Genomic DNA, 24,624 nt, shown 5'->3' with positions numbered 1-24,624 from the left:
TTTCTATAAATAAAACAAAAAGCCTCTAGAATAACTGACCGACCCGAGTTTGAACAGAAAGCATTCAGAATTCTGTCAAAGTGACAAAATGGCAGGATTCAGAGGAACAATGGTCCAGAGAGAGTCAGAGAAAACTTCTTCATCGAAGCTCCAGAAGATCATTTGTAACCTGCGTTACAGCAACAATATTTACATATTTGTATTATGTGTGATTTGCCAACAAAACTGTGTAAATACAAATTCCAGGTTTCTGTAACAATTTGTCAGATGTAATGAAACATTAAGTTTTAACTACAAACTAAACTCTCAGGACTCTTTTTTCTGTGTGGCTCTGTGCTTCTATAAATTCAGAGTCAGATCGCAGAGCTAAGTCAGTTTCTATCAGTCGGTCGGTTTCTATTTCTATCACACGGCAGCTTCAGCCGAGCCGCCGATCGGCAGCGGCGGCCTTATCTGTGAGCCGCAGGGGCTGATGGGAGCTCTGAGGACCTGTTAGAAACCACGTGGCCCTCGTCTGATCTGGCAGCTCGTCCTGGTTTGGCCTCAGCTGCGTCAGAGCGCCACTTCTCCCCAGGTTCACCAGAGGAAACACCACTGCACAAAATGCTTTTCCTCCCAGCTGCTGCTCTGTGCTGTCTGTGTTCAGGTGAGTGTTTCCAGCCAATCAGGAGCCAACAAAGTCCACCTGGAACAAACACTGTCACACTCACCTTCATCTATCTGTCTGCTTCTCTACAGTGCTGGTTGCCATGGCAGCACAGCTGATTCAGGACGATTTAACATTGACCAGGAGAGTTGATGGAGACGTCTCCTTCAGCTGTCGAGGAACTGACCTGTGTGCCAGCAACTATGTATGGTGGTACCAGAAGAAAGACACAGAAACATTCACAAGGATTCTACTCATTGAGTTGAGTGATTGTAGTATAGCTAACACTTACGATCATCCTCAGAAAAATGATTTCTCAGTTGTGAATAATCAGAAAGCTTGTGAGTTGGAGATCCAGAAAGTTAAACTCCTTCATTCAGCCACCTACTACTGCTCCTGTTATAAGAGTGATCCCACAGTGAGAAATGATCCGAGCAGCCTGAACAAAAACCAACAGATGAACAGACGTCAAACAGTGTTTGTGACAGGAAGAGAGCAGTAAACCACAGCCCAGGTTCACATGTTTCACCTCCATCTCAGCCACAGTCACAAACACACTGAACTGAGGGATTTATTTCATATTCTATTTATTTATATGTTGATCAGATATTCCAGCAGGTTTATTGTTGTTTCACACAGAGAGGAAAAAGGAGACAAACACAAACACAATGAGAAAATAAAGAGGAAAATAATTCAATTACAAACTCAAACATGATCCAGATGAATCAGTAAAACAACAAACATACTTCAGAATATTTCAATAAAATGATATCAAACAGAATCAAATATTTACAGCCCAACGTCCTGCTGCTGAATAAAGTCCATCCGTCCCTCACAACACTAATGTGCTCTGAATGAAAACACTTCCAGCAGCACTTGTTGTTTAACACCTTTCAGCACATTTCACCACATCATTTCACTTCAGGACATTTTAAAAGGCAAATCTTGGACACATGTTGATCCGTGTACTTTGTGGCCCTTCGATTTCCATTTTGAAGTCAAAAAATAGAAAACGGCTCTGTAGCCCTTTCCAGCTAACCGTGAGTTCTGCTCGTAAAGACCACGCACATTGCTGGGTTTAAGCTTCTTTTATTCACTTAAGCCCACAAACACACTGAAGCAGACCCAGGAATCGAACACGGCTTGTGCGTCTTGTGCGTCTTGTGCGTCTCGTACTGCTCTCCTGCTCCCATCCTGCTCTCGTCCTCCTGTCCAGGTGTCTCTCATGCCTCTGCCATCTGAGGTCCAGCACACTACTGCATTTAAAGGGATTGAATTATTAGTAACTGGGTGCCAGCTCTGTCAATCAGTCACCTGGCTCTGCTCTCCTGAGCGTTCTCCATCTCTCTCTCTCCTGCAGTCGTGCCCCGACCACCCTCACCTCCACAGAGGAGGACGACCCTGAAGGCCCGTGGAGCTCAAGAGGACGGGTGGGACCGCTGGTAAAGGAAGATCTTGTAGTATCTGGGCTTCCTTCATCAAAGGTGTTGGTGTGTAGTATGTTGATAAAATAATTCTGCGGAGGCAGGGCTGGGTGGAACGATAGAGCAATCTTTATTCAAACACACCTCAATGCCCACATCCAAACCAGGTGGCCACTACCTGGGGTTCTCAAATGTATGACAAAGTTCTGCCCAGTGCTTTGTCCTCTGCTCGATCAGATTCGATCGCGGACGTCTACAAAATACCACCCCCTTCTCTACTTCTGCGAGCCCTTTTTAAAGTCTCTTCACTTGCATCTTCCCACTTCTTCTAATTGGTCACTTTGAGAGTCCATCTATCCAATAGCAGAGAGAGAAGTTAACCTGCCTCCTTCTGTACATTATCTAACTTTGCTGATGTCACCACTTGGAGATTACAGCCTAAAATTGACAGGATTATCTCTTCATGCTTATATGGAAATGTATACCTTAAGTCAGCTCTGAACAACAGTTTAAGTGCTCCACACAGGCCTGTCCTCCAGCTAAACTTTAACACACACAGAGCTGTTTAATTGCTCCGGGGCCCCTAGATATGTAAACATCACATCGGTCACATCTCTTCCCTCACAGTTAGGGAACACAAACTCTCTCTATTAAAGCTAAGCTCTGAATGTGAAACTGTGCAGACACCTCAATCTCTACAGAGGCGGCTGGCTTATCATCATCATCATTATTATTATCATATTTCTCTTCATAAATGATGAAACTCCACAAGCTTTCACGACAGTGTGTCCTGTTTCTGAACACATTATCAAATCAGCAGCAGCATCAAGCCATGTCTGTCCCTTCAGTGAGATTTCAGTCTGTTTGAAAAGGGTCCAGATGCTCTGATCAACTTCTGGAGATTCATGGTTTTCACTGAACAGGAAGGTGATGAAAAACTGTAATCTGAACAGTTAAAAGTAACTAAAGCTGTCAGTCAAATGTAGTGGAGTAAAGAGTTAAATATCTGCCTCTGGGTAGAAGCATGAAGTAGCATCAAATGGAAATATTCAAGTAGCAGGTGGACAGAGGATGCTGTCAGCACAGCCCTTACACACCTGGACCAGCCCAACACATATGTAAGAGTGCTGTTTGTGGACTTCAGCTCAGCATTCAACATGGTCACCCCCCACAAACTAACCCACAAACTGAGCAACCTGGGTCTAGACAGTTCACTGTGTACATGGATACTGGACTTACTTAGCAACAGACCACAAAACGTCAGGATGGGAGGCCGCACATCATCCACTCTCATCCTGAACACTGGCACACCACAGGGATGTGTCCTCAGCCCCCTCCTCACACTTTACTGCTCCCCCATCCACCCCACCAACACCATCATCAAATTTGCTAATGGCACGACCATAGTAGGACTGATAACAAATAATGTGTCAAACTAGAGGGAAGAGATTCGACATCTGACAGAGTTCAGACAATAACCTGGACTTAAACACATTAAAAAACCAAGGAACTGTAGAGCTCTCTGCCCTCTACATGCACAGAGAGGAGGTAGAGAAGGTAGAGAGCTTTAAGATCGTTGGGGTTCACATCTCTGCAGACCTCACCTGGACCACACACATCTCTCATCAGGTGTACAAGGCCCAACAGAGACTTTACCTCCTCAGGAAGCTAAAGCACGCTCACCTCCCTCAACACCTGGTGACCAACTTTTATCGGTCAGCGTTAAACAGCCTCCTGAACTACTGGTTTACAGTGTTTCTCCAGCTACACAACACGGGACGAGAAGGACCTGCAGCGGGTGGTGAAGGAAGTGGAGCGTGTCATCATGACGACACCACCCCCTCTCAGAGACATTTACACCCCTGTCCTCTGGGAAGAGATATAGATCTATCAGATCTGAAACAAACAGACTGAAGAACAGTGAAATGCACATTCCCAACGCTGCATTTATATCTCGTCAACTGTTGAACTGTAAATAGTTTTATGAATTGCACATTATCAGGCCCAGTGCCACTGTCCTTTATTAGGTCTAACATGTAGTTACCTTTACATCTAAAGGGGTCTTGAGGGTGAACTCATGAATGTCGACCCATCTGTTGATGATCACTGTGTAATGTTCATCCAAACTGTACAAATAGTTCACTGCAACATGACAATATCAGCTGCCTTCATTTCCCTGAGTCACCTCAGACATCATCACAACAGTTGCCCCCCTGAGAGATTTGGCAGGAGCTGCCACTGGAGCTGGTGGAGCTGTCAGAGTCAGGAAAACAAGAGGTTACAGAACCACAGCCACAGGAGACTGATTCAGCACAGGAACTGGAGACAGCTGCAGCTCAGCTCAGACAGGTTGCTGCAGAACAGGAACAGAGGACTGCTGCAAGGCAGAGCAGGAGGCCGGCAGCTGGAGGTCTGGACGGGGATCAGGAAAGACCGCCGGTCCGGCTCTGGAGCCAGTCTGCTGACCTGCAGACAAGGAAGCAGGAACAGGTGTCAACTGGGATGCAAACTGAGGACCAGGAACTGGTGGACCTGCTGGTGGAGCTAGATAACAAGTCAGAATCAACAAAGTCAATGAATGAAGATCATCCTCTGGGGACCAAGAATGTCTGTAGAAAATGTCATGTCAGTCCATCCATCCATCCTTTGGTCCAGGTCCAATCCATGTGGACTAAAGTAGTGGAGCGACAGACATCAGCATCCACAGAGCAACACTGCTAGTGTGTCTAAAAAGACAATAAAAGAAGAGACAGTCATGTTGATATGAACATTAGAGAAACACATCATGGAGCTGAAACATGATCCTGCTTCATCATTTGGACTCGTTCACCTCAGCCGACACGTTCAACAGCACACAGGTTTTTGTATTACTCTGTCTCACTGTGGGGGGAAACAGATACTATTACATCTTTGGCTCTGGAACTAAACTGGTTGTAACAGGTAAGAATAAAGCTTCATTTTCCTTCAGTTGTTTTATTGAACAAGTGTAAAATGTGTTTTTAATGAGTTTCTGCTGCTTCAGGCTTTACATGTTAGTTTGTTGATAATTAGTAGAGAATTCTTGCAGCCGTGCAGCTATTGTTCCATAAAAAGGTTCATAACTCCTGAAAAGATGTTTAAATCTCACTGCACAGCTGAAGTTCTTCTTTATTTCTGCAGGAGATCAAACTGATTCATAGAGAAAAAGTTTGATATTGACAATGTTACAAATATACAGTATTTGATCCTCTCAGTAATTCAGCATCATCTCTTGTTTTAATGAAACATCATAATATATGATATTGAACATCATCTAATATATGTCAGTAAATGTCTCTGAAAAACATATAATATTAAATATGTTGTACAAGATCATTAATAATTCATTATTAAATTTTTCAAATGTATTTTACATGATGGTACAAATGTCTTTTAGTGTGAAATATATTTATACATGAAGTCAAACACATACTGAACATGATGTTACAATAAATATGAAGCACACAAATTACAGTAAAATATTAAAAAAATATACAAAAATGAAAATATATTAATAATATATTTAATAATATATAATATATAATAATATATTATGATTTACAACGTCATATGAAAATGTGTCTTTTTTATGTTTGACTAAATAATTTATATATAATAATGAATATATTAATTGATAATTTTACATATGATTTAACCAAAAAAAAATATTCCAAACCTAATTTGAAATACTTAAAAGCAAATTGATTAGCAGTGTGTGATTTTAAATATTGTGTACAAAAAGACATATAATAACATATTATGTTATATTAATTTATATTATATTGTGTTATATTATCACATTTAATTTAACCACATGTGAAGTTCCTGTAATGGATCAATAAATTCTCACCTTTCTTCATATTATATTACAAAGTAATTATAACGCATATTCAACATATCCGAACATTTCATTGTAATTGTCAATTAATGTAAAAATACTAAGAAAACAATTATAATATTATTGATGAACTGATTTGTTTTTCTTTAGCAGCTGGACTAAAGTACACGGTCACAAATCTTTAATATGTTAGACATGTTGTAATAACTTTAAAAAGTATTTCATGTGAACATAAATATTTATTTCATTGTAAAATTTATTTCAACATAATGTTTAAATAAAATTCTGATACATTTTCATAATCATATTAAATGTTATATTATTATTAGTAAGAGTCATAATAATGATGAATGTGCAGATTGAAAGAAAGAAGTGCTGAACACATAATGTTGTTTGTCCCCATATAACATATGATGACATGACATGATGAGTGTGTTTGATGTGCAGGTGAATCCAGTCTATGTGTTGAACTTTGTGCTGTATTGATGAGTAGTTTAGTGATCAGAGTCCATGTAGTTTCCAGGATCACACTGAATGCAGTGCAGTGCTGGAAGCTGCTGTTGACTGTGTCAATGTGTGTCTGTGCTGCTTGTTGCTGCTGTCAAACTTCAGATGAGCAGGTAGTGAAGCCCGTGGTGAGCGTGTACCCAGCAGAATCCAGAGCCCACCTGGAGGGGAGGAGCTCCCTGCTGTGTGTGGCCTCAGCCATGTTTCCTCCTCTGGTCCGCTTCTCCTGGAAAAGACGAAGGCAAGATCAGGTGGAGCAGCTCCCTGCTGAGGGAGAGCAGCTGGAGCTCTCAGAGTCGGGATGTAAGGCCACCATCTTGTCTCTTGATCGGGACGCTCTCGATACGTATAAATACCGCTGCATCGCCCAGCACGAGGGGGGCACAGTGGAGGGCCAAACAGAACAAGGTAATGAGTGTGTTGTGCTGAAGAAAGAAAGAAAGAAAGAAAGAATCATTTGACCTGGCCATGACTCTGGTCTGCACTTGGGTTGTCGTGTCATATGAGCACTGACTGTGCTGCACATTGAAAGTGGAGGACGGTTACTGATGTGGATCTCAGGTCAGAGAGAGAGTGACAGGCCTGATAATGAAGCTTTGTTAGCTGCTCAGGATGTTTATGAATCATCTGAATGTCGAGCCTGTTAACTTATCTGGTCACCTGCTGCTGTTGCTGCTGTTCAGTGTTCCTCCTCATACCTAGACTGTTTCACATTGTGCTGAAAACACGTCTTAGTCAGATTAAATGAAGCTTATTTGTACAGTGTCTACTTTATATGAAGTAGAATGACACAACAGACTTCATGCAGTGGTGTAACAGTGTGGATGTACTGTATGTTTGAATACAGCTGCAGTTCAAACAACAAGCAGAAGCATCACCACCACATCCAGCGCACCACCTACCTCCATCGTAACGCAGCCTGAAGCAGGTGAGTTCTTCATGTACAAAGACAACCACTGACCAGAGAACCATTCTGAAGAAACTAACACTGTCTCTGTGTGTGTGTGTGTGTGTGTGTGTGTGTGTGTGTGTGTGTGTGTGTGTGTGTGTGTGTGTCTGTGTCTGTGTGTCAGTGTCAGTGTCCTTCCAGTCTCAGTGCAGGGTGAAGCTGCTCTGTGTGCTCTACACAGTGCTGATAGTGAAGAGTCTGGTGTACTGCTGTGGACTCTCTCTGCTGAGGATCCTCTGAAACAAGGGACCGTCCACCAGCTGCTCACATGCTGACTGACTGTTTCCTGCTCGCCTTTTCTCACCATCAGATCTCATCAGTTCGTCTCATTGATCACTTTGATCAGCAGTCACAAATGTCAATGTTCATGTTTTGTGGTTGGTTGTAAAATGAATCTTTTGATGCACAGGTTAGATTCAGTCATCCTGCATATATAAATACATATATACACATATATATCTGCAGTGACTGAGTATAAATTCTGTGGTATAGTGTTATTTTCATCCTCTAGTTTATTTCCACTTTGAATTGTGACTTGTATAATAATAGAACATGAAGCTGAATCATTAGCTGTCTGCTAGATATTTGATTGTTTTAGTGTTTTTCTCTTCTTGTCTTTCTTTTTAATACATCATGCAGAGTGTGGCAGCTTTGTTCAATTCTTTCACTGTAACATTCTCAATAAAGTGAAAAATCACAGTGTGTGTTTTAGAAACAGTTTGTTTTTATGGATTTCAGTTTGTCTTCAGAGCAAATCATCAGAAACAGAATCAACTTCATGGACCATGTATGTTGACGCCTACAAGTCATTTGACTCTGGTTGTAATTAGCTCTCGATATACTTTCACACAGCAGCAAGAACAAATGTAAAGGAAGATGTGAATATTAGCATACAGCTAAACAAGGACAACAAAGCTAAAGAAAGAGAAGCAAACAGAAACATAGAGCTATTATATACAAGTCAGTAGGTGTGGCTGTGCCACCAGGTTCAGTGCTGAGCCCCTTTTATAATTGTGTCAGTGTGGATGTCAAACTCTACGCTGATGACACTGTTGTTTCCACACATGAACAAACAGCAGAGCGAGCTGCTTTCAAGCTACAACTGCTATAAAATGATCACACAGCAGCTTCATCAGTCGCCTTCCAAGTTGGTGTCAGGCTGCAGAAACTGTCAGTAAACTGTCACCTTTACAGAATCAATCAAACAGTATCAACAGATCTTTTATTTCAGCTTCTCAGCTCCCAGGTTTGTCTCCCAGGTGAATAAGACAGATGGAAGCTGAGACAGTGAGTACTGAGCGCTGTAACTGTTGTAACTGTCATTGTGTTGTTCATGTGAAAAAGTGCAGCTAACGGTGAGGAGGCTGCAGAGCAGAAACCCACACAGCCCGTCTGCTGCAGGAAAGGAAGTGCTGGTTGGCTCTCAACAGTTTTTTCTGAGTCCTAATAACCACTGAGAACAGATTCATATCTGCTGCTGTACACACTCATCAACTCCTCTCCCTCTCTGGACTGGTTTGTCTTTTCTCTTGTTGTCTGGAAGCCTTTTTTCCACTGAACCCTCCACCCACACAAAGTTGAACTGAGCCCAGAGACCAACAGTGACCCCCCACCTGGAGCTCACGTCCATGGACTTTATTTATGGTGATTTTATTCATCAAAGGTTCACTTTACAGTTCACACTTGGTGTTGATGAGAGCCAACAAGTCCTCATAGAAAAACTGACAAAAGGCTTCTTTGTCAGCGGCCTGCAGAACAACAACATGTGAGTGTTTTCTGATGTGACGCCTCAGTGGTTCATGTCTGCTGAGGATGTGTCTGTTGGTTGGAGGAGCTCGTTCATGTAAAAAGATTCTTGTTCATGTTCAGAAACTCAAAGAGCTTTTTGATGGAATAGTCCAAGAACTGAGGAGCTCCAGGAGCTCGACTCAGGAACTAAATCAGGAGCTTCAGTCTGTTCCTGTCTGCATTGTCACAGCACAAACAACTGTCAGATAAAGGGTTTAAACACAGACGCTGTGCTGTGATGTCATTATTTACAGTCAGTTATCACTGATGAGTTTTCCTGTTTGTTACAGTCGAGCAAACTGAGAGAGGTCGACCTAACAAACAGACAGGAAACTGAAAGAATGAGACTGAAGACTAAAATCAACTCCACTGTTCAACGTGAGAACAAAATGTTCTGAGATGGTTCAGGTTACTATAGCAACACCATGTGACAGTGTTTTTATGTGTCTCACTTTATTTATGTTTCCATGTTTTTATAGTTCATGAATAAATATGATATTTAGATCAAATATTCAGTTTGAATGAAGAATGGTTTGTTTTGTGTTTCACCACCTGCTCACAATATTAGAAAAATATTTCCTCCACACAGGAAATGACACCAGCTTAAATATTTAGTGAGGTTACTCTGCAGAATCATTCATAAATGTGCTGTGTTCATGTTATGGGTCCCAGGATTGGTACTGAAATAACAAAAGAGATGCCTGTAAAATACAGATAAAATCCGTCATCCAGATTTCATCTGAGGTACAGCAAAAGATCCCCCCGAAACAACCTGGGGCACAATAGTTCCATCTGTATGCTGCTCACGTTCTCCACACACATTTGTCACACATGAAAAATAAAATAATTAAAATATTAGACCCAAGAAATTAAAGAAAATGATAATAAACACCAAGAGTGGTCACTATGTGTTTTGGGGTGTACAACATTCTTATCATTTTCTGTGTGTGAATTCTGTGTTTTCTATAACTTTGTCATATCTTGACATTATTTAGGTGCAGGCCTCAGATCAGCCCTTTGGGTCTTCTGCCTCTTCCTGCACTGTTTATCATCTGGATGAGCTGCAGGTGTGCAGGGTGATTGGCAGCAGCAGGTGGAGAGAGAGTAGGCCGCTGAGAAACACAAGGAAGACGGACAGACAAAGTCTAAACTGTTATTTCGTCACCATGTGTTTTGGTTGGTTTGGTTGGGACACAAACAGCTGGGTCACTCACTGCTGTGAGCGCAATTTTTAACTTTCACTTTCATTTTTGGAGCAGTTTGTATATTAACCAGAGCTAAAATGGTGTCTGCCAGTTTCACTGCTAAAATAAAAATGGACTGTGAAAATCAGCAATTCAAGAAGAATGGACAAAAATTTGCATTCATTCTCCCTCCAACCAGCACAATGCCCATGTGCTTAAAGTGAAACTCTCGGGGGGGAGGCAAGATGGCGTCGTAGCGTGAACACCTGTCTTGTTGAGCTCCGGTGAGGTTTTCTGATTATCCGTCCAAAATACGAGTTCACCTGGTGAAACGTTACAAATGCGTGTGGGAGTAACTCTATAATGAGTTTGGACGACTATTTTTCTAAAATGCCTAACGCCAGGTCTAAGAAAAAGACAGCTTCGACTGTGCAAGCTAGCGACATTGTGGATCCTGCTGCGGTTGAGCCTGAAGAAGCTAACGCTAGCGACACAGAAGCCACTGCTGACGCCGAGGAAACTGGGAGTGACATCAACCCGAGTATCCTCGCGGCTTTGAGTAAGATAACTGACAGCATCACAACCTTGTTGGATGCTAAAGTTGATACCGTACTGGCCGCAATCCGCGAACAGACATCTCGGATCCAGGCCTTGGCAACGCGGGTCGGTGATGCCGAGACACGAATCTCAGGCGTGGAAGATACGGCAGATGTGTTGCAGGCAAAAGTGGCACAACTCGAAAAACAAGTAACTGACATGGCAGACCATATGGATGATTTAGAGAACCGCAGCCGCAGATGTAACCTTCGCTTGGTCGGGCTACCCGAGGGCATGGAGGGAATTGATGCTGTCACTTTCATGGAGACATGGCTCCCCTCCTATCTCAACCTTACAACTAAAAATGGGAAGATCAAGCTGGACCGTGCTCACCGCTCCCTAGCACCGAAGCCGGGCACCAACCAACGCGCCAGACCCATCATCATGAAACTTCACAACTTTGCTGATAAACAACGAGTGATGGCCGCAGCCCGGCGCCTTGCTACACAGCCGAATCAGCCAGCAGACCGGATCAGAGTTTCCTTCTTTAATGATTATTCGGCGGCGGTAGCCAAGAAACGCAAGGCTTTTGACGAGGTGAAGAGCTGCCTGAGGAAGAAAAAGGTGGATTATGCGCTTCTATATCCCGCTACACTGAAGCTGTCTGTCAACGGCAAGGAGAAGAGATTTGACACACCGGAGGCAGCTGCGATCTACGCGGAGTCGCTGCCCTGAATCTCCGTATCCACCGGAGTGTTCCTTTTATTCACATTGTGCCGGGGCTGTGCCTTATGAACCAGTGTGAGTACCTGCCGAATCCAGGCGTGTGTGACTTTATCCCTTTTTTTTTTTTTTTTTTTTTTTTTTTCTCCCGCTGCTTATAAGCAACCAGGTGAAATGTCCCACTTCATCGGGTGCTGGACAGACTGTGTTTTTGTCTATGAGTAGGCGTGAGTTAAGCGCGTGCCGCACCTGTCGGCTTCCACCGACAGGCAGGAGGAGATTGGTTTTTCCCTACACGTTTAGTAGGGTTGTTGCCGAATTACTGTTTTTTGAATGTTTTATCACACAGCTCTTTCATGCTCTTTTTTCATTTTATTGCTTTATTTTTAACCAGGGTGTGGTGAATCTTTTGGCTCAATATGCTTTGTATGATACATGAATGGGACTAATAATGAATAAGCTGCGAATATGCACCTGGAATGTACGTGGGGTTCATAGCCCTATTAAGAGGAGAAAAATATTTACTTGTCTAAAAAAGGACGGTATAGATGTTGCTATGTTACAAGAGACACATCTTGATGACAATGAGCACTTAAAGTTACAACAAGGGTCATATGGACAAGTATTTTTTTCATCCTTCACTACAAGAAGTAGGGGAGTGGCAGTGTTGATTAGGAAAAATGTATCTTTTATAGTATCTGATTGTGTTAAAGATCTGAAGGGTCGTTATGTGATAGTCAAGGGAACTTTGCAAGGTCAAAATATTTTAATAATGAATGTTTATTTTCCACCTGCCCATCCAACTACCTTTCTTACCAAAATGTTTCTGGATTTAGCCCCATTTCTTCCTAACTCTACCATTATTATTGGTGGTGATTTTAATTTAATATTAAATCCGCTTATGGACAAATTTCCACATAGCATTGCATCCCCCTCTCCTCAGGCCAATACGCTACATGCTCTATGCGACGAGTTTGGGCTCATTGATGCTTGGAGAAGTACCCACCCCTCTGATAAACAATACACATTTTTCTCAGCTCCGCATAAGTGCCAAACTAGAATTGATTACTTTTTTCTGCCAAAAACTGACTTGTGTTCAGTCTTATCATGCGACATAACCAGTATAATTATTTCAGATCACGCTAGAGTAATTATGGATCTTAATCTTAAAACTGCGCTTCATAAGTCTCGTCACTGGAGGCTTAATACCACTATTCTTAAGGATGAAGAATTTACTTCTAACTTTTCCACTGAACTTAAAGCATTCTTGAATATTAACACTCCATCAGCCAGTAATGCCTCTGTTTTATGGGAAACATGCAAAGCTTATGGGAGAGGGCTAATTATTTCGTACTCTGCAACAAAGAAGCGTCAACGGATGGAGAAACAAAAATCTTTAGAGAGTGAGTTGATGGATAAAGAAAAAGCATACATTGCCTCCCCGTCACCACCATTGTGGCAAGAAATAACTACACTCAGATCAGCGCTGAACTGCCTTCTTACCAGAGATGCAGAGAAGAAAATTAAATACACTAGACAGAGGTTTTACGAGCATGGAGATAAAGCAGGTAAATGTCTGGCGTACTATGTTAAGAAGCGTGCAGAATCTAATACCATCGCAGCGGTATCTGATGAAGGAGGCCACAAGGTATATGAAAACAAACTGATAAATAACGGTTTTAAGAATTTTTACAAAAACCTGTACTCTTCCCAACAAGCTCCAGAGGGGGAGCAACTAATGCACAACTTTTTTACACAATTCGACTTACCAAATCTGTCAGAAGAAGAGAAGACTGCCCTTAACAGTCCCATAACTAAGACTGAAGTGATCAAGGCTATTAAATCATTACAAAATGGAAAGTCACCAGGGCCTGACGGCTTCTGTTGTGAATTTTATAAACAGTTTCAAAATATCCTTGTAGAACCTCTTCTTGATATGTTCAACCACTCCTTCACTACAGGTGAATTTCCGCAGACACTGAGGGAGGCCAACATTTCCTTAATTCTAAAGAAAGGGAAGTGTCCTGATTTTTGCGGGTCCTACAGACCTATAGCCCTCTTAAATGTAGATAGGAAACTACTTTCTAAAATCTTGGCCTCCCGCTTGGAAAACCTCTTACCTGTACTGATAAGGGAGGACCAGACAGGCTTTATAAAGGGTCGAAATTCAGCTACCAATGTTAGACGGTTGTTAAACGCTATTCTAGCTTTTAAGCAAAAATCTATTGACGGCCTGGTGCTTTCTCTTGATGCAGAGAAGGCATTTGACCGAATTGAGTGGTCTTATTTATTATATACACTGGGCAAATTTGGATTAGGGGAGAATTTTATAAAATGGGTCAAAATTATCTACAATGGTCCACAGGCAGCAGTCCTGACTAATGGATTCAGGTCTGATTATTTCAACACTCACAGAGGAGTGATGCAGGGCTGTCCTTTATCGCCCCTTCTATTCGCTCTGGCTATAGAGCCACTTGCTGAGGCCATAAGGGTGACGCCCACAATACGTAGTTTAGAGATTGGACAGCTGTGTCATAAAATAACCTTATACGCGGATGACGTTTTAATTCTTTTGACTAACCCTGAAACATCCATACCTAGTCTTATTGAGGTGATTGACAGATTTAGCTGTTTCTCTGGCTATAAAATCAATCTGGCTAAATCAGAGGCCATGCCCCTTGGTACTCTTTTAACAATACCAGCTACTGTTCCTTCCTTTCCTTTTAAATGGTCTCCCAATGGGTTTGTGTATTTGGGAATCTTTATTACCCCATCTTTCGATCAACTGTACAAAGCTAACTTTACACCCTTATTTGGGAAAATCAAACAAGACCTAGAGCGATGGGCGTCACTTCCCGTCTCCTGGTTGAGACGCATTGCCCTGGTCAAAATGAATGTGCTGCCTAGGCTATTGTATCCTATCCAGATGATCCCTGTCTTGTTCTCTAAAAGGGTATTGAAGGACATAAATGGATGGCTCACCTCTTTTATTTGGAATAAGCGTAGACCTAGGCTCAAGATGGCAGTATTACATCTGCCAAGTTCCATGGGTGGCTTGGATTTACCTAATATTAAAATATATCAGCTTTCTGCCCATTTAAGATTTGTGAACGACTGGGTTAAGGGTAAAACTTCAATTTGGTTGGATATTGAGACAGCTCTGTCACAATGCAAACTAAGTGATTTATTATTTTGTAATAATTTTAAAGAAATTAAAGCCCTCTGTACAAACCCTATAACAATCAACACCCTAAAAGCATGGCAACTTGTCCGCCGTCTTGAGGGGAGATCAAAAATAACATCAACCTTTACCCCAATAATAAATAATCCTGCTTTCCCCCCGGGTTCCTCAGACCCCGGCTTTCAACGATGGTCTGATAAGAATATTAAATATCTTGGCGATCTTTTCTCAGGTGATAAACTTATGTCATTTGAACAACTTACCAACAGTTACAAATTGCCAAAACAAGATTTCTTTCACTTTCTGCAAATAAGACATTATATCACTCATAGTACAACCCTTATTGAACACCCTGAAGTATCTGATGTTGAGAAAATTTTGTTTAAACAACAGTTGAAAGGGTCTCTGAGTTCATTTTACCATGTACTTAACGGTTTGTCTACCACTGATGCGCAAGGGGTCAGAGGTGTGTGGGAGAAGGAACTGTCGGTAACCATAGACGAAGAAAAGTGGGATACCATCTGGTCTCTTGCAAAAAGAATTTCAATTTGTACTCGGACAAGAGCAATACAATTTAAGATTTTACACAGATTACATATATCCCCTCACCGCAGGCACCTCTTCAACCGCTCTCTTTCCCCTATGTGTCTCAAGTGTAAAACTGGTGTGGGGACTTTAACTCATTGTTTTTGGTTTTGTCATAAACTTCAAAGATATTGGGTTGAAATTATAGGTGAAATGGGGAGAATCTTCCACGTTGATATAGAGATGGACCCCATATCTCTGATTCTAGGTTTTCCAAGTGACCACCTAAAAGCAGCAGTCAACAAAAGATTGTATAACATTCTAACATTTGCAGCCAGGAAAAATATCCTCTTGCAATGGGTCAGTGATAGGATTCCCACTGTCTGTGGTTGGCGTAAAATAATTTTCGAACTGATTCCTTTAGAATATCTTACCAATGTTATACACCACAGTGTGGATCAGTTCTACAGAGTGTGGCACCCTTTTTTGGACTATATCGGACCAGATCTTTCCACCATTTTATTAAAAGGACTGTTGCGCACGTGATCCACACCCGGGTACTGTAAGAATGACCCACCACTTCTTGTATTATGCCATATTTAAGAGCTGTTGTGTACGTTTTGTGTTTGTATTGCTTTGTTGTTTTGTGTCTGGTGTTGCAGACACTGCCTTGTTAAAAAAGAAGAAAAAAACTGCAATAAAAAACAATGAAAAAAAAAAAAAAAAAAAAGTGAAACTCTCGGCAAAAAGCAACGGAGGCTTTATTTGTGATTGAATATGAGTCAAACATTTATGTAAATGCATAATTACTACAAAAGAGGCACTTTTAAGATTTACGGTAGTTTTCATGTAAACATAACATGAAACTTTGTATCACCAGGGTCTCTACACATGAGCATGAGCACTGTGAACATTGTTTGTGTACACAGAGTTTACAAAAAAACAAAAAGGTTTTTGGACAACTTACGTCAGCAGTAGCAACTCCTGCACACTGTCATCATGTCAGACAAAAAGTGTCGATCCCCGAGCACGACCTAACAGGCTGGAGAGGAACGTGGTGAAGGTCAACCATACAGGTGGGGACTTGAGACAGACTCAAATCACAAATTTGAGGACCTGAGACTTGTTTGACTCACACTGAGGAAAGACTTGACTTAGTATTTGTGAATTAAGTCTAGTTCTTTATATTGTTGTGTGAACCTGTCTCTTTCCTGAGCAAACATGTGATTGAGCCATTTTTAGTCTCACCATAGAACCACTGGTTTATTGCCCCTGCTTAAAGGGCCAGTCATGATTAAAATATACGTCAGTTTTTTTTAAGATTATACTCGATTAAGATTATATTGGCCCCATGGTGTATCTGCCCACCAGGAAATCACCTGTTATGTCAGTGAGCAGTCCAGTGCTGGGTGAGTCCCTCTTTCAACCGCTGAACACCTTCTTACCGTGGTGTCCTTTGCACTTGCCTTCAGCTCAGCATATTATGTACATGTCAATGTGTGATATGAAACAAGTTCATATTTGGTACAAACAAGTAGTTGCATATCTAAGATACAAAGTTCAACTGAGGTCATTCACACTCTTGGTCTCAGTAGTTTTCCTGTGTGACATACAAACTCAGTTGATGCACTCGATGTGCACTGTATTTTATTTTATTTTTATTTTTTGCAGTTCAAAAGAACAGGTGGCATTTTGTGTAAATGCTGATAGGAGGGTTGAGCATGATTCACTGTTCAGCTTTGATCTTCAGAACTTGGCACAGCTCCAACATAATGATGTCAGTAAAACCATATTTGAAGTCATAAAGGGAAGGAAAAGAAGGAAAAGGAAGTTCATCTTAGTGGGGAAAGAAATATCAAAGTGAACTGATAAGGAGGGTATAGTCTTTGTCTGACAGCACTCTTTTTATTATCCCTATTGTACTTTTTAAAAGTGGAACATTAGAGCCACAAGAAAATCTTATTTTAATTGTGAGTTTAAAGTCAGAACTAAACTGTTTTTCACAAGTGGTCCTGATTCTGCTTTGTTAATATGAATGTACATGAGAGGCACATTTAAAACATTGAAATATCTCTCTCTAAATAAGTAAGGAATCTCTGTCTGTCTGAATCTGTGTGTGTGTGTGTGTGTGTGTGTGTGTGTGTGTGTGTGTGTGTGTGTGTGTGTGACCTGAGATTTTCAACATGGCTGCTGTGTAGTTTTAAAAGTGTGCATCTTCGGCTTTGTTTGGACTACAATGATACCGTTGATAAATGATTTCATAAATGATTTACCAATTCCGCCAACACTGTCAACCATAGCCACCATAGCCACATGCTCACCGGAGCCAATCACTGCAGAGTCCATCCCCACGACACACCTTAAGAGCCAAGCGGATATATACCTGCAGCGGCGCAAGCTGGACCAGGATTTGCCAGTGATTCTGTCCCGTTCTGTGCATCTAAACTGACTGTTGTGGAATAATGAGACTAAACAAGTCCGGAAAGAGTCTGTTTGGGTCTGTGGAGATCTGGATACAAACTGGAATTGGAATCTGATGATGTTCTTGTGTAGCTAGCTGCTAGCCTGCCCCCACGCCCCACCTCCTGAGTCAACGGACACATCCCAAACTGGACTTTTGGTAAATAATGTCCGCCGCGCTTTTTCGCGAACATTGCCATCGCGTTTGCTTTGTGTCTGGTGCAGGAACAAACTGTAAAGATGTGCTTTTGTCACGAAAGTGTCCACAAGCAGAAAGTGTTTGCAAGCAAGAAAACATGTTCCTATTGGTAGAAAAAGGCACCACACCAACCAATTACAAAATTATATGGCAAACCATGTGATTTGGTTGCTGGGGAACAGGGGAAGTTGTGGGAGGGACGCCAGTGGAAGAGTGACAGCAGCAGTGACAGAGATACAGACAGGAAAGAGACTGCGAGTTTCGATAGTTGAGAGATTTGCGTGATTGGAGTTTATAGTTAGTGTGTTGTGTAGTGTTTGGTGTTGTGTGTTTAGTGTGTAGTGGAGTTGTTTTGTTTTTTTTAGTTTTGCCAGTCAAAACAATGAGGAGCCGGCTGAATGTGGAGCAGGCAGGGAGGAGCTGAGGGAGCCCTGAGCCTGAGGCATTGCCTGCATTTAAATGTAAATAGTTACATATTACTTTGTAAATTATGTACATGTAAATGTGTGATATGAAACAAGTTCATATTTGGTAAAAACAAGTAGTTACATACTTAAGATACAAAGTTCAACTGAGGTCATTCACACTCTTGGTCTCAGTAGTTTTCCTGTGTGACATACAAACTCAGTTGATGCACTCAATGTGCACTGTAATTTATTTTATTTTTATTTTTTGCAGTTCAAAAGAACAGGTGGCATTTTGTGTAAATGCTGATAGGAGGGTTGAGCATGATTCACTGTTCAGCCTTGATCTTCAGAACTTGGCACAGCTCGAACATAATGATGTCAGTAAAACCATATTTGAAGTCATAAACATGAGGAAGTTCATCTTAGTGGGGAAAGAAATATCAAAGTGAACTGATAAGGAGGGTATATTCTGTCTGACAGCACTCTTTTTATTATCCACGTTGTATTTTTTTAAAGTGGAAGATTAGAGCCACGAGAAAATCTTATTTTAGTTCTGAGTTTAAAGTGAGAACTAAACTTTTTTTTGCTCGTGGTCTTGATTCTTCTTTGTTAATATGAATGTACATGAGAGATTATTGTGAAAAAGCACATTTAAAACATTGAAATATATTCTAAAAAACAGCAGAAATGTAAATCAGAAGCCATCAAATCACAAGACAGTAAGTTTAATAAACCATATCAGTCCCTGTGGTGTATTGAAGTGAAAAGCCACTTCATCACTGTGTGCTTGTAGGTCTTCTTACCTGATCAGGGGTGAATTGTGTTGATAGAATAATTCTAATTAACATGTTTTTAAATGATTTGCTACACCCTCAGCACCCAGTGGCCTCATTTCAGCACCAAAAGCTGCAGAATCATTGTTTTAATGACTTAAATCACTTTATTGTGTTCTCTAATCGGGCACTGAAAATTGAATTTGACACAAAAATCTAAAAAAAAAAAAAAAGGTATTACCATTCGCATTCATTAAATGAGTTACAGCCCAAATTCTTTTTTCTCCATCCAAGTTCCCAAAAGTGAAGATTCTCACTTAGTAAAGTTATGGGGGGTCGGTGTCGGTGCTGTGATGGCATCTCGTCACTTTACATTTATGTGTTGTTTTATTAGTCAGACCAATAAAATCTTCAAAGTTTTTATCCTTTATTTGATATCCTTTATTAAATATGCAGCAGCAGAGCAAACTGCCTGCAGCTCCTTCCAGCAGCAGTGATGAAGAGCAGTCAGCTGCCTCTGCACAGCCTGGTAGCTCCTGTTCACATAGAGCCTGTGACTCCTGGATGAACACATGTGAATCTGCCGTGTACTTTGCTGTGGATCAGGGTTCACTCAACACTTTGAACAGAGAATTTAACTGCGTAGTGCAAAACAAAAGCAAGAGCTGATCAGAAACTGACAGAACGCTTCACTTCACTTGAAAGTCCATACTTTCTACACCTTCAAAGATTACCTTACATCACTGTATAGTAAATACTAGTTTGCAGATGAGATTTGTTTGGTTTATGTTACAATTGTTCCACAGATTTCATGATTTTATTTATAGAGTGCAGCGTCTGCACATATTCAGATCGACAGGTGGGTAGGAGACGAAAATGGCTCCCGCACACAGTCCACTTCACTGGAAATTAAGATTATGACGTTTCGGTAGTTAGACCTTGATCATCTTATCTTGGAGGGTCAATGGAGGAGGCTGTCAAAGTAGATAACCTGATGAAGGTGTTGGTACCAAAAAATGAATCAATCAGTTATATGAAGACTGAAGTTGTGACTCCTGATGAATCTCAACTGTCTCTTTTCTTGATTTTCTTGCTGGATGTGATCCTGTAATAAAAAGAGTCACTTCACAGCTGCTCATAACTGTGCAAGGTGACGATTAATGGTTAACAAGTGTCACAGATTGAGAACAAAGATATAATTATGAAAGCGCTTCCTGTGCACTTTATCTCTGCTCATTTAAAGTGACTGGTGGGATTTCTTGTGAATGCTGAGGGGTGGGGGGTGAGCAGGGTGAAAGTGTTGCATCAGGTCTTGTATATAAAGAGCTGATGGTGCAGACAGACTTCTACTTCTTGAGTTCATCAGCAGACCAGCTCTTCTCTACAGAACACAGCCATGGCCAGCAGATTTGTGAGAGATGGTAAGTCTACATTTTTTTTTATTTCCCAAAATGAACCCATCTCAACAGTGACGTGCACATACAGCCACTGAAGAGGGCACTTTAGACATGTTAAGATGTTATACAAATGGCACATTATAGAGCCTTAAAACAGACTAACTAGACAGACTACTCAAGTTAGTTTGTAGTTAGGATCATCCACAGCATCCACACGAGAACTGATTCAACATTAGACTGTGAAGAACACACAGAGACATGGAGACATATTAACACCATATTTGCACCAGATAAATCCAAACTGGTTCTGTGAGATATAGTTCAGGCTCAATATTGATCAAAAAAGGGCCCAATGTAAAAGTCATTGCAACAGTAATGTTTCATGGTATTTCAACAATTGGGCCATGGGGGAGGGGGGGGGGCACTTGGAAGATGAAATTCCTGAATTCCACGTCAACAATTTCAACTGGAATACCCACTGAAATTCATACTGTGGGTATGAATGAAAAGTGCAGTTAGCATGAAAAGTGCAGTTAGCAACAATTTACAGCCTGTGAACGTCGCGTTCATCTGTGCCACATATTGACGGAAACGAACCATGAAGTATGATCACTTGTCAAAATCACTTGTGATTGGTTGGCAGATCTGTCACTATTGGTCAAAAAAAAAAACTGAAATCATATATATATGTGTTCATTGCCGTAGGAAGTATGTATTCCTATAGAAAAGTGGGAGGTTAAGTAGCTTTTTCATGGATGGCCAGATGAGGCTGTTTGAAGGTGGAACGTCAGGGATATTTAGGTTTGATGTGAAATTCGATATTCCAGGGTATAATTGGCTGGTTTTGACTTTCTCTGATGTTTCCATTATATTTCACCTTAAAACTATTTACCTTGCCTTGTTTGGTGTCATTATTTGTGTTACATGTGTGACTGTACGGTTATTTCTTTTTCATTTTGACACACTGTATTAACACAATAGATGGATGTAGTCCAAACAAAGCCGATGCTGCACACCCTTAAACCACACAGCAGCCATGTTGAAAATCTCATCTCAGTCTGAGATATTTGAGGCACACACACACACACACACACACAGATTTCTTGCTTTTATATGGGTATATATATATATATATCTATATACATACATCTTTTTTAATTAATTTGATATATTTGTTTAGTTATTTATTATATCATCAAGGACATGAATTAATTTATTGCTTATTGGGGAAATAAAAATTTGCCAGGAATGTGTTTATTCAAACAAAGTGCCTTATTAGCACAAACACAAACACAAACACACAACTATGTACAAAACATAACCTGCCCACACAACAAATGAGAAGCTCACGAGAAGCCCAAAATCCTACAGCAGCGTGAAGTGTCTGTCTGCCTCCTCAGAGCTGTAGGTAAGTGGCGGCGTTCTCTCTGAGTTCGGTCCATTTTGCAGACATCTGCGGTGTGTTGCCTTGTACTTCCGAATCGCCTCTAATCTCAGCTGCAGCGTGGCACAGAGCTCGGTGAGCTGCCAGCTCCATCCAGACACCCGCCGTCTTCCTCATCAGACATCAGGTCTATGGTGGCCTCTTCCAAAGGTCCACCTCATCCTCAGCGAGCACTCTGTCTCGCTTCCAGCAGCTGTGAAAACTGTCAGTAGAGACAGATCAGTATTGCAGGATGCACTGCGTACTGTCTCGTAATGTTTTACAGGCAGCTGGAAAATTTTATGAGAGTTGTAAGTCACAGTAAAATGAAACAAGGAAGGAGAAACCAGTAAAAGTTACTGACACACAGTGGCGTCATTATCAGCATCATGTAAATCTGGACTTGCAGACAAAGCTCCGAGCAAAATGAGGTGATGTGAAAACAAAATGCTCGCAGAGATAAACCTCCGTGTCGTACAGCGACAGCGACCCGGCAGCCAGTTCTCCTCTCGACAACGACCAAGCCGTTAACCTCCTGTGGCACCTCACCAACACTCACCTTAAAATCCAAGATGGCTGCTCTGCTAATCAACAGCTGTGGCAGCTGGAGAGTATGCTGTTGACTGTGGTCAAGTGTTAAAACAAAACAATATCTGCCTTATGTGAAAGAAGGTGAATTTTAAAGAATATAACTTGCTTCTGACTATTAACAATCGATCGCTCTTCGATCCACAATCAATGTCAAATTGCTCATTGCTCAACTGCAAAGATGCACAATCTTATGAAAACCTGCAGCTAAATGTTTCTCCTTCTTTCCCCGTCAGGAACGACCATATACAACAATGAGGAGATCAGGATTGTGCTGCTGGGGAAGACTCAAGTTGGGAAGAGCTCCACAGGAAACACCATTCTGGGAAAAAATATGTTTGAATCAAAGTCCTCCTCTGATTCTTTGACTAAATGCTGTGATAAAGTCAATGATGTCTTACATGACCAGCAGGTTGCTGTTATCGACACTCCAGGTCTGTTTGACACCTCTGAGACTGAAGAGAAGATCAAACAAGATATTGCTGAGTGCATGTCTTATGCTTCTCCTGGACCTCACATCTTCCTGATCGTCATCAGACTGGGCAGATTCACAGAGGAAGAGAAGAAGACGGTGCAGATGATTCAGCAAACCTTTGGAGATGAAGCAGACAAACACACCATGGTTCTCTTCACCCATGGTGACCTGCTCGAAGGAAAACCCATTGAGGAGTTCTTAAAGGGAGATAAAGACCTGCAGGAACTCGTGTCCAAATGTAACGGTCAGTACCACGTCTTCAATAACGAGCTGGTGGATCGTTCTCAGGTCAGAGAGCTGCTGAACAAGATCAGAAACATAACAGAGAAGAACGGAGGAAGCCACTACACCACTGAAAAGTTCCAGGAGGCAGAGAAGATAATTGAAGAGGAGAAACAAAAAATCCTGAAAGAGAATGAAGAGCAAAGGCACAGAGAGCTGGGCGAGCTGAAGAAGGAAATAGAGAAGAAGTATGATGAAGTATTGAAGGCGATGATGGATGACCCGGTGGAAGAGAAACAACTGAGAAGAGCTGCTGAAAGAGAATCAGAGGAGAAATGTAGAAAACTACAAAAAAAGCATGACGACGAAGCTCGACGTAAGGCAGAGCGAAATGCTGCAATAGCCATAACAGTAGGGCTGCTGGCATGGTTAATTCCTACAGCTGTTGTAGTAGCGAGTCTTTGCTGTATTTCATAAAAAGCTTCCTGACTTTGTGATGTCAGACTGCAGCAGATAAATTAGCTGCAGCTCCAGTTTTTGGTCTCCTCATTGGGCCTGAATTGTAGAAATCACATACTGATTGAAAATTGCTGTTGTTGTAGATTTTGATGTGATGTGATGTGATGATTGGAATATTTGTCTCCAAGATGTAGACCTGTCATTAATGAACCTGTTGTAATCCAACAATTCCTGAGCAGAGAGCCTAATCACATCTTTTCTGTCAAATTATTTTTTGGACAATTTGTTTCTAAACTCCAGCTGCTGTTGTGTCTGAACACAGCTGAGGCTGATTCTTCATGCTCCATTATTATCTGCAGTGTGTAAAATGTCTTGTTTTATAGATATATTGATAAATGATCACTGTCAGCACTGACAGCAGTAACAAACTCAGTCATTTTCTGTGACTGATTCACAATAAATTCACTCTTTGTTTCACCAGCACAAAGTACACATGATAAGACAAAGTCACTCTGAACAGTAACAGCTTGGAGGGGTCAGCAAGAAATTAGCTGTGAACATTTAATAACAGCTGACAGGCAACCAGGAAGTTCTCTGTAATTCTTCTGCTTAGTTTTGATTTCGTTGATGATCAAATGTGTCGATTTGTTGTGTACGATGTCATTTAGTCCCCTGACACCTGCTCAATCAAGAATCATAACTGAAACACATGTTTTGATTTTATGATTTAACATCTAACAACTTGTGTGATTTAATGTCTCTGGATTCATAATGTGAAATAAATAATGAAACTAACATGTTCACACTTGTTGATGAGATCAGTTGATGTTGAAGTGCTACAGATTGTCATGAAAGCATTGATAATAAATAAAGCTGATAATGAGTCATTCTTTTCAGAGGT

At 41.2% G+C, this 24,624-nt stretch overlaps 2 protein-coding genes across 2 annotated transcripts; both read left to right on the top strand.

The window, feature by feature from the left end:
- The first annotated feature begins 603 nt into the window (after positions 1 to 603).
- LOC119011855 (immunoglobulin lambda-1 light chain-like) lies at positions 604 to 8,037 on the top strand. Its single transcript, XM_037085287.1, has 6 exons — positions 604 to 646; positions 739 to 1,055; positions 4,968 to 5,010; positions 6,539 to 6,841; positions 7,281 to 7,361; positions 7,507 to 8,037. Exons 1-6 carry the CDS (start codon positions 604 to 606, stop codon positions 7,620 to 7,622), a joined length of 903 nt encoding a protein of 300 aa, XP_036941182.1. The 3' UTR covers positions 7,623 to 8,037.
- Positions 8,038 to 18,149: 10,112 nt separating this feature from the next.
- Positions 18,150 to 23,899, top strand: LOC119011193 (GTPase IMAP family member 9-like). Its single transcript, XM_037084134.1, has 2 exons — positions 18,150 to 20,580; positions 22,804 to 23,899. The coding sequence occupies exons 1-2, from the start codon at positions 20,556 to 20,558 to the stop codon at positions 23,739 to 23,741; spliced, it is 963 nt and encodes a 320-aa protein (XP_036940029.1). The 5' UTR covers positions 18,150 to 20,555; the 3' UTR covers positions 23,742 to 23,899.
- Positions 23,900 to 24,624: the final 725 nt, after the last annotated feature.

This window comes from Acanthopagrus latus, chromosome 21 (genome assembly GCF_904848185.1).
Source record: "Acanthopagrus latus isolate v.2019 chromosome 21, fAcaLat1.1, whole genome shotgun sequence".
In the NCBI taxonomy this organism is placed as follows: Eukaryota; Metazoa; Chordata; class Actinopteri; order Spariformes; family Sparidae; genus Acanthopagrus; species Acanthopagrus latus.
This window is presented reverse-complemented; position numbering and strand designations above follow the sequence as displayed.

Coding starts and splice junctions, on each gene's coding strand:
- LOC119011855 (XM_037085287.1), top strand. CDS start 604: ATGCTTTTCCTCCCAGCTGCTGCTCTGTGCTGTCTGTGTTCAG. Junction 1,056..4,967: donor ACTGCTCCTGTTATAAGAGT/GATCCCACAGTG, acceptor GGGGGAAACAGA/TACTATTACATCTTTGGCTC. Junction 6,842..7,280: donor GGAGGGCCAAACAGAACAAG/GTAATGAGTGTG, acceptor GTTTGAATACAG/CTGCAGTTCAAACAACAAGC.
- LOC119011193 (XM_037084134.1), top strand. CDS start 20,556: ATGGCCAGCAGATTTGTGAGAGATG. Junction 20,581..22,803: donor CAGCAGATTTGTGAGAGATG/GTAAGTCTACAT, acceptor TTTCCCCGTCAG/GAACGACCATATACAACAAT.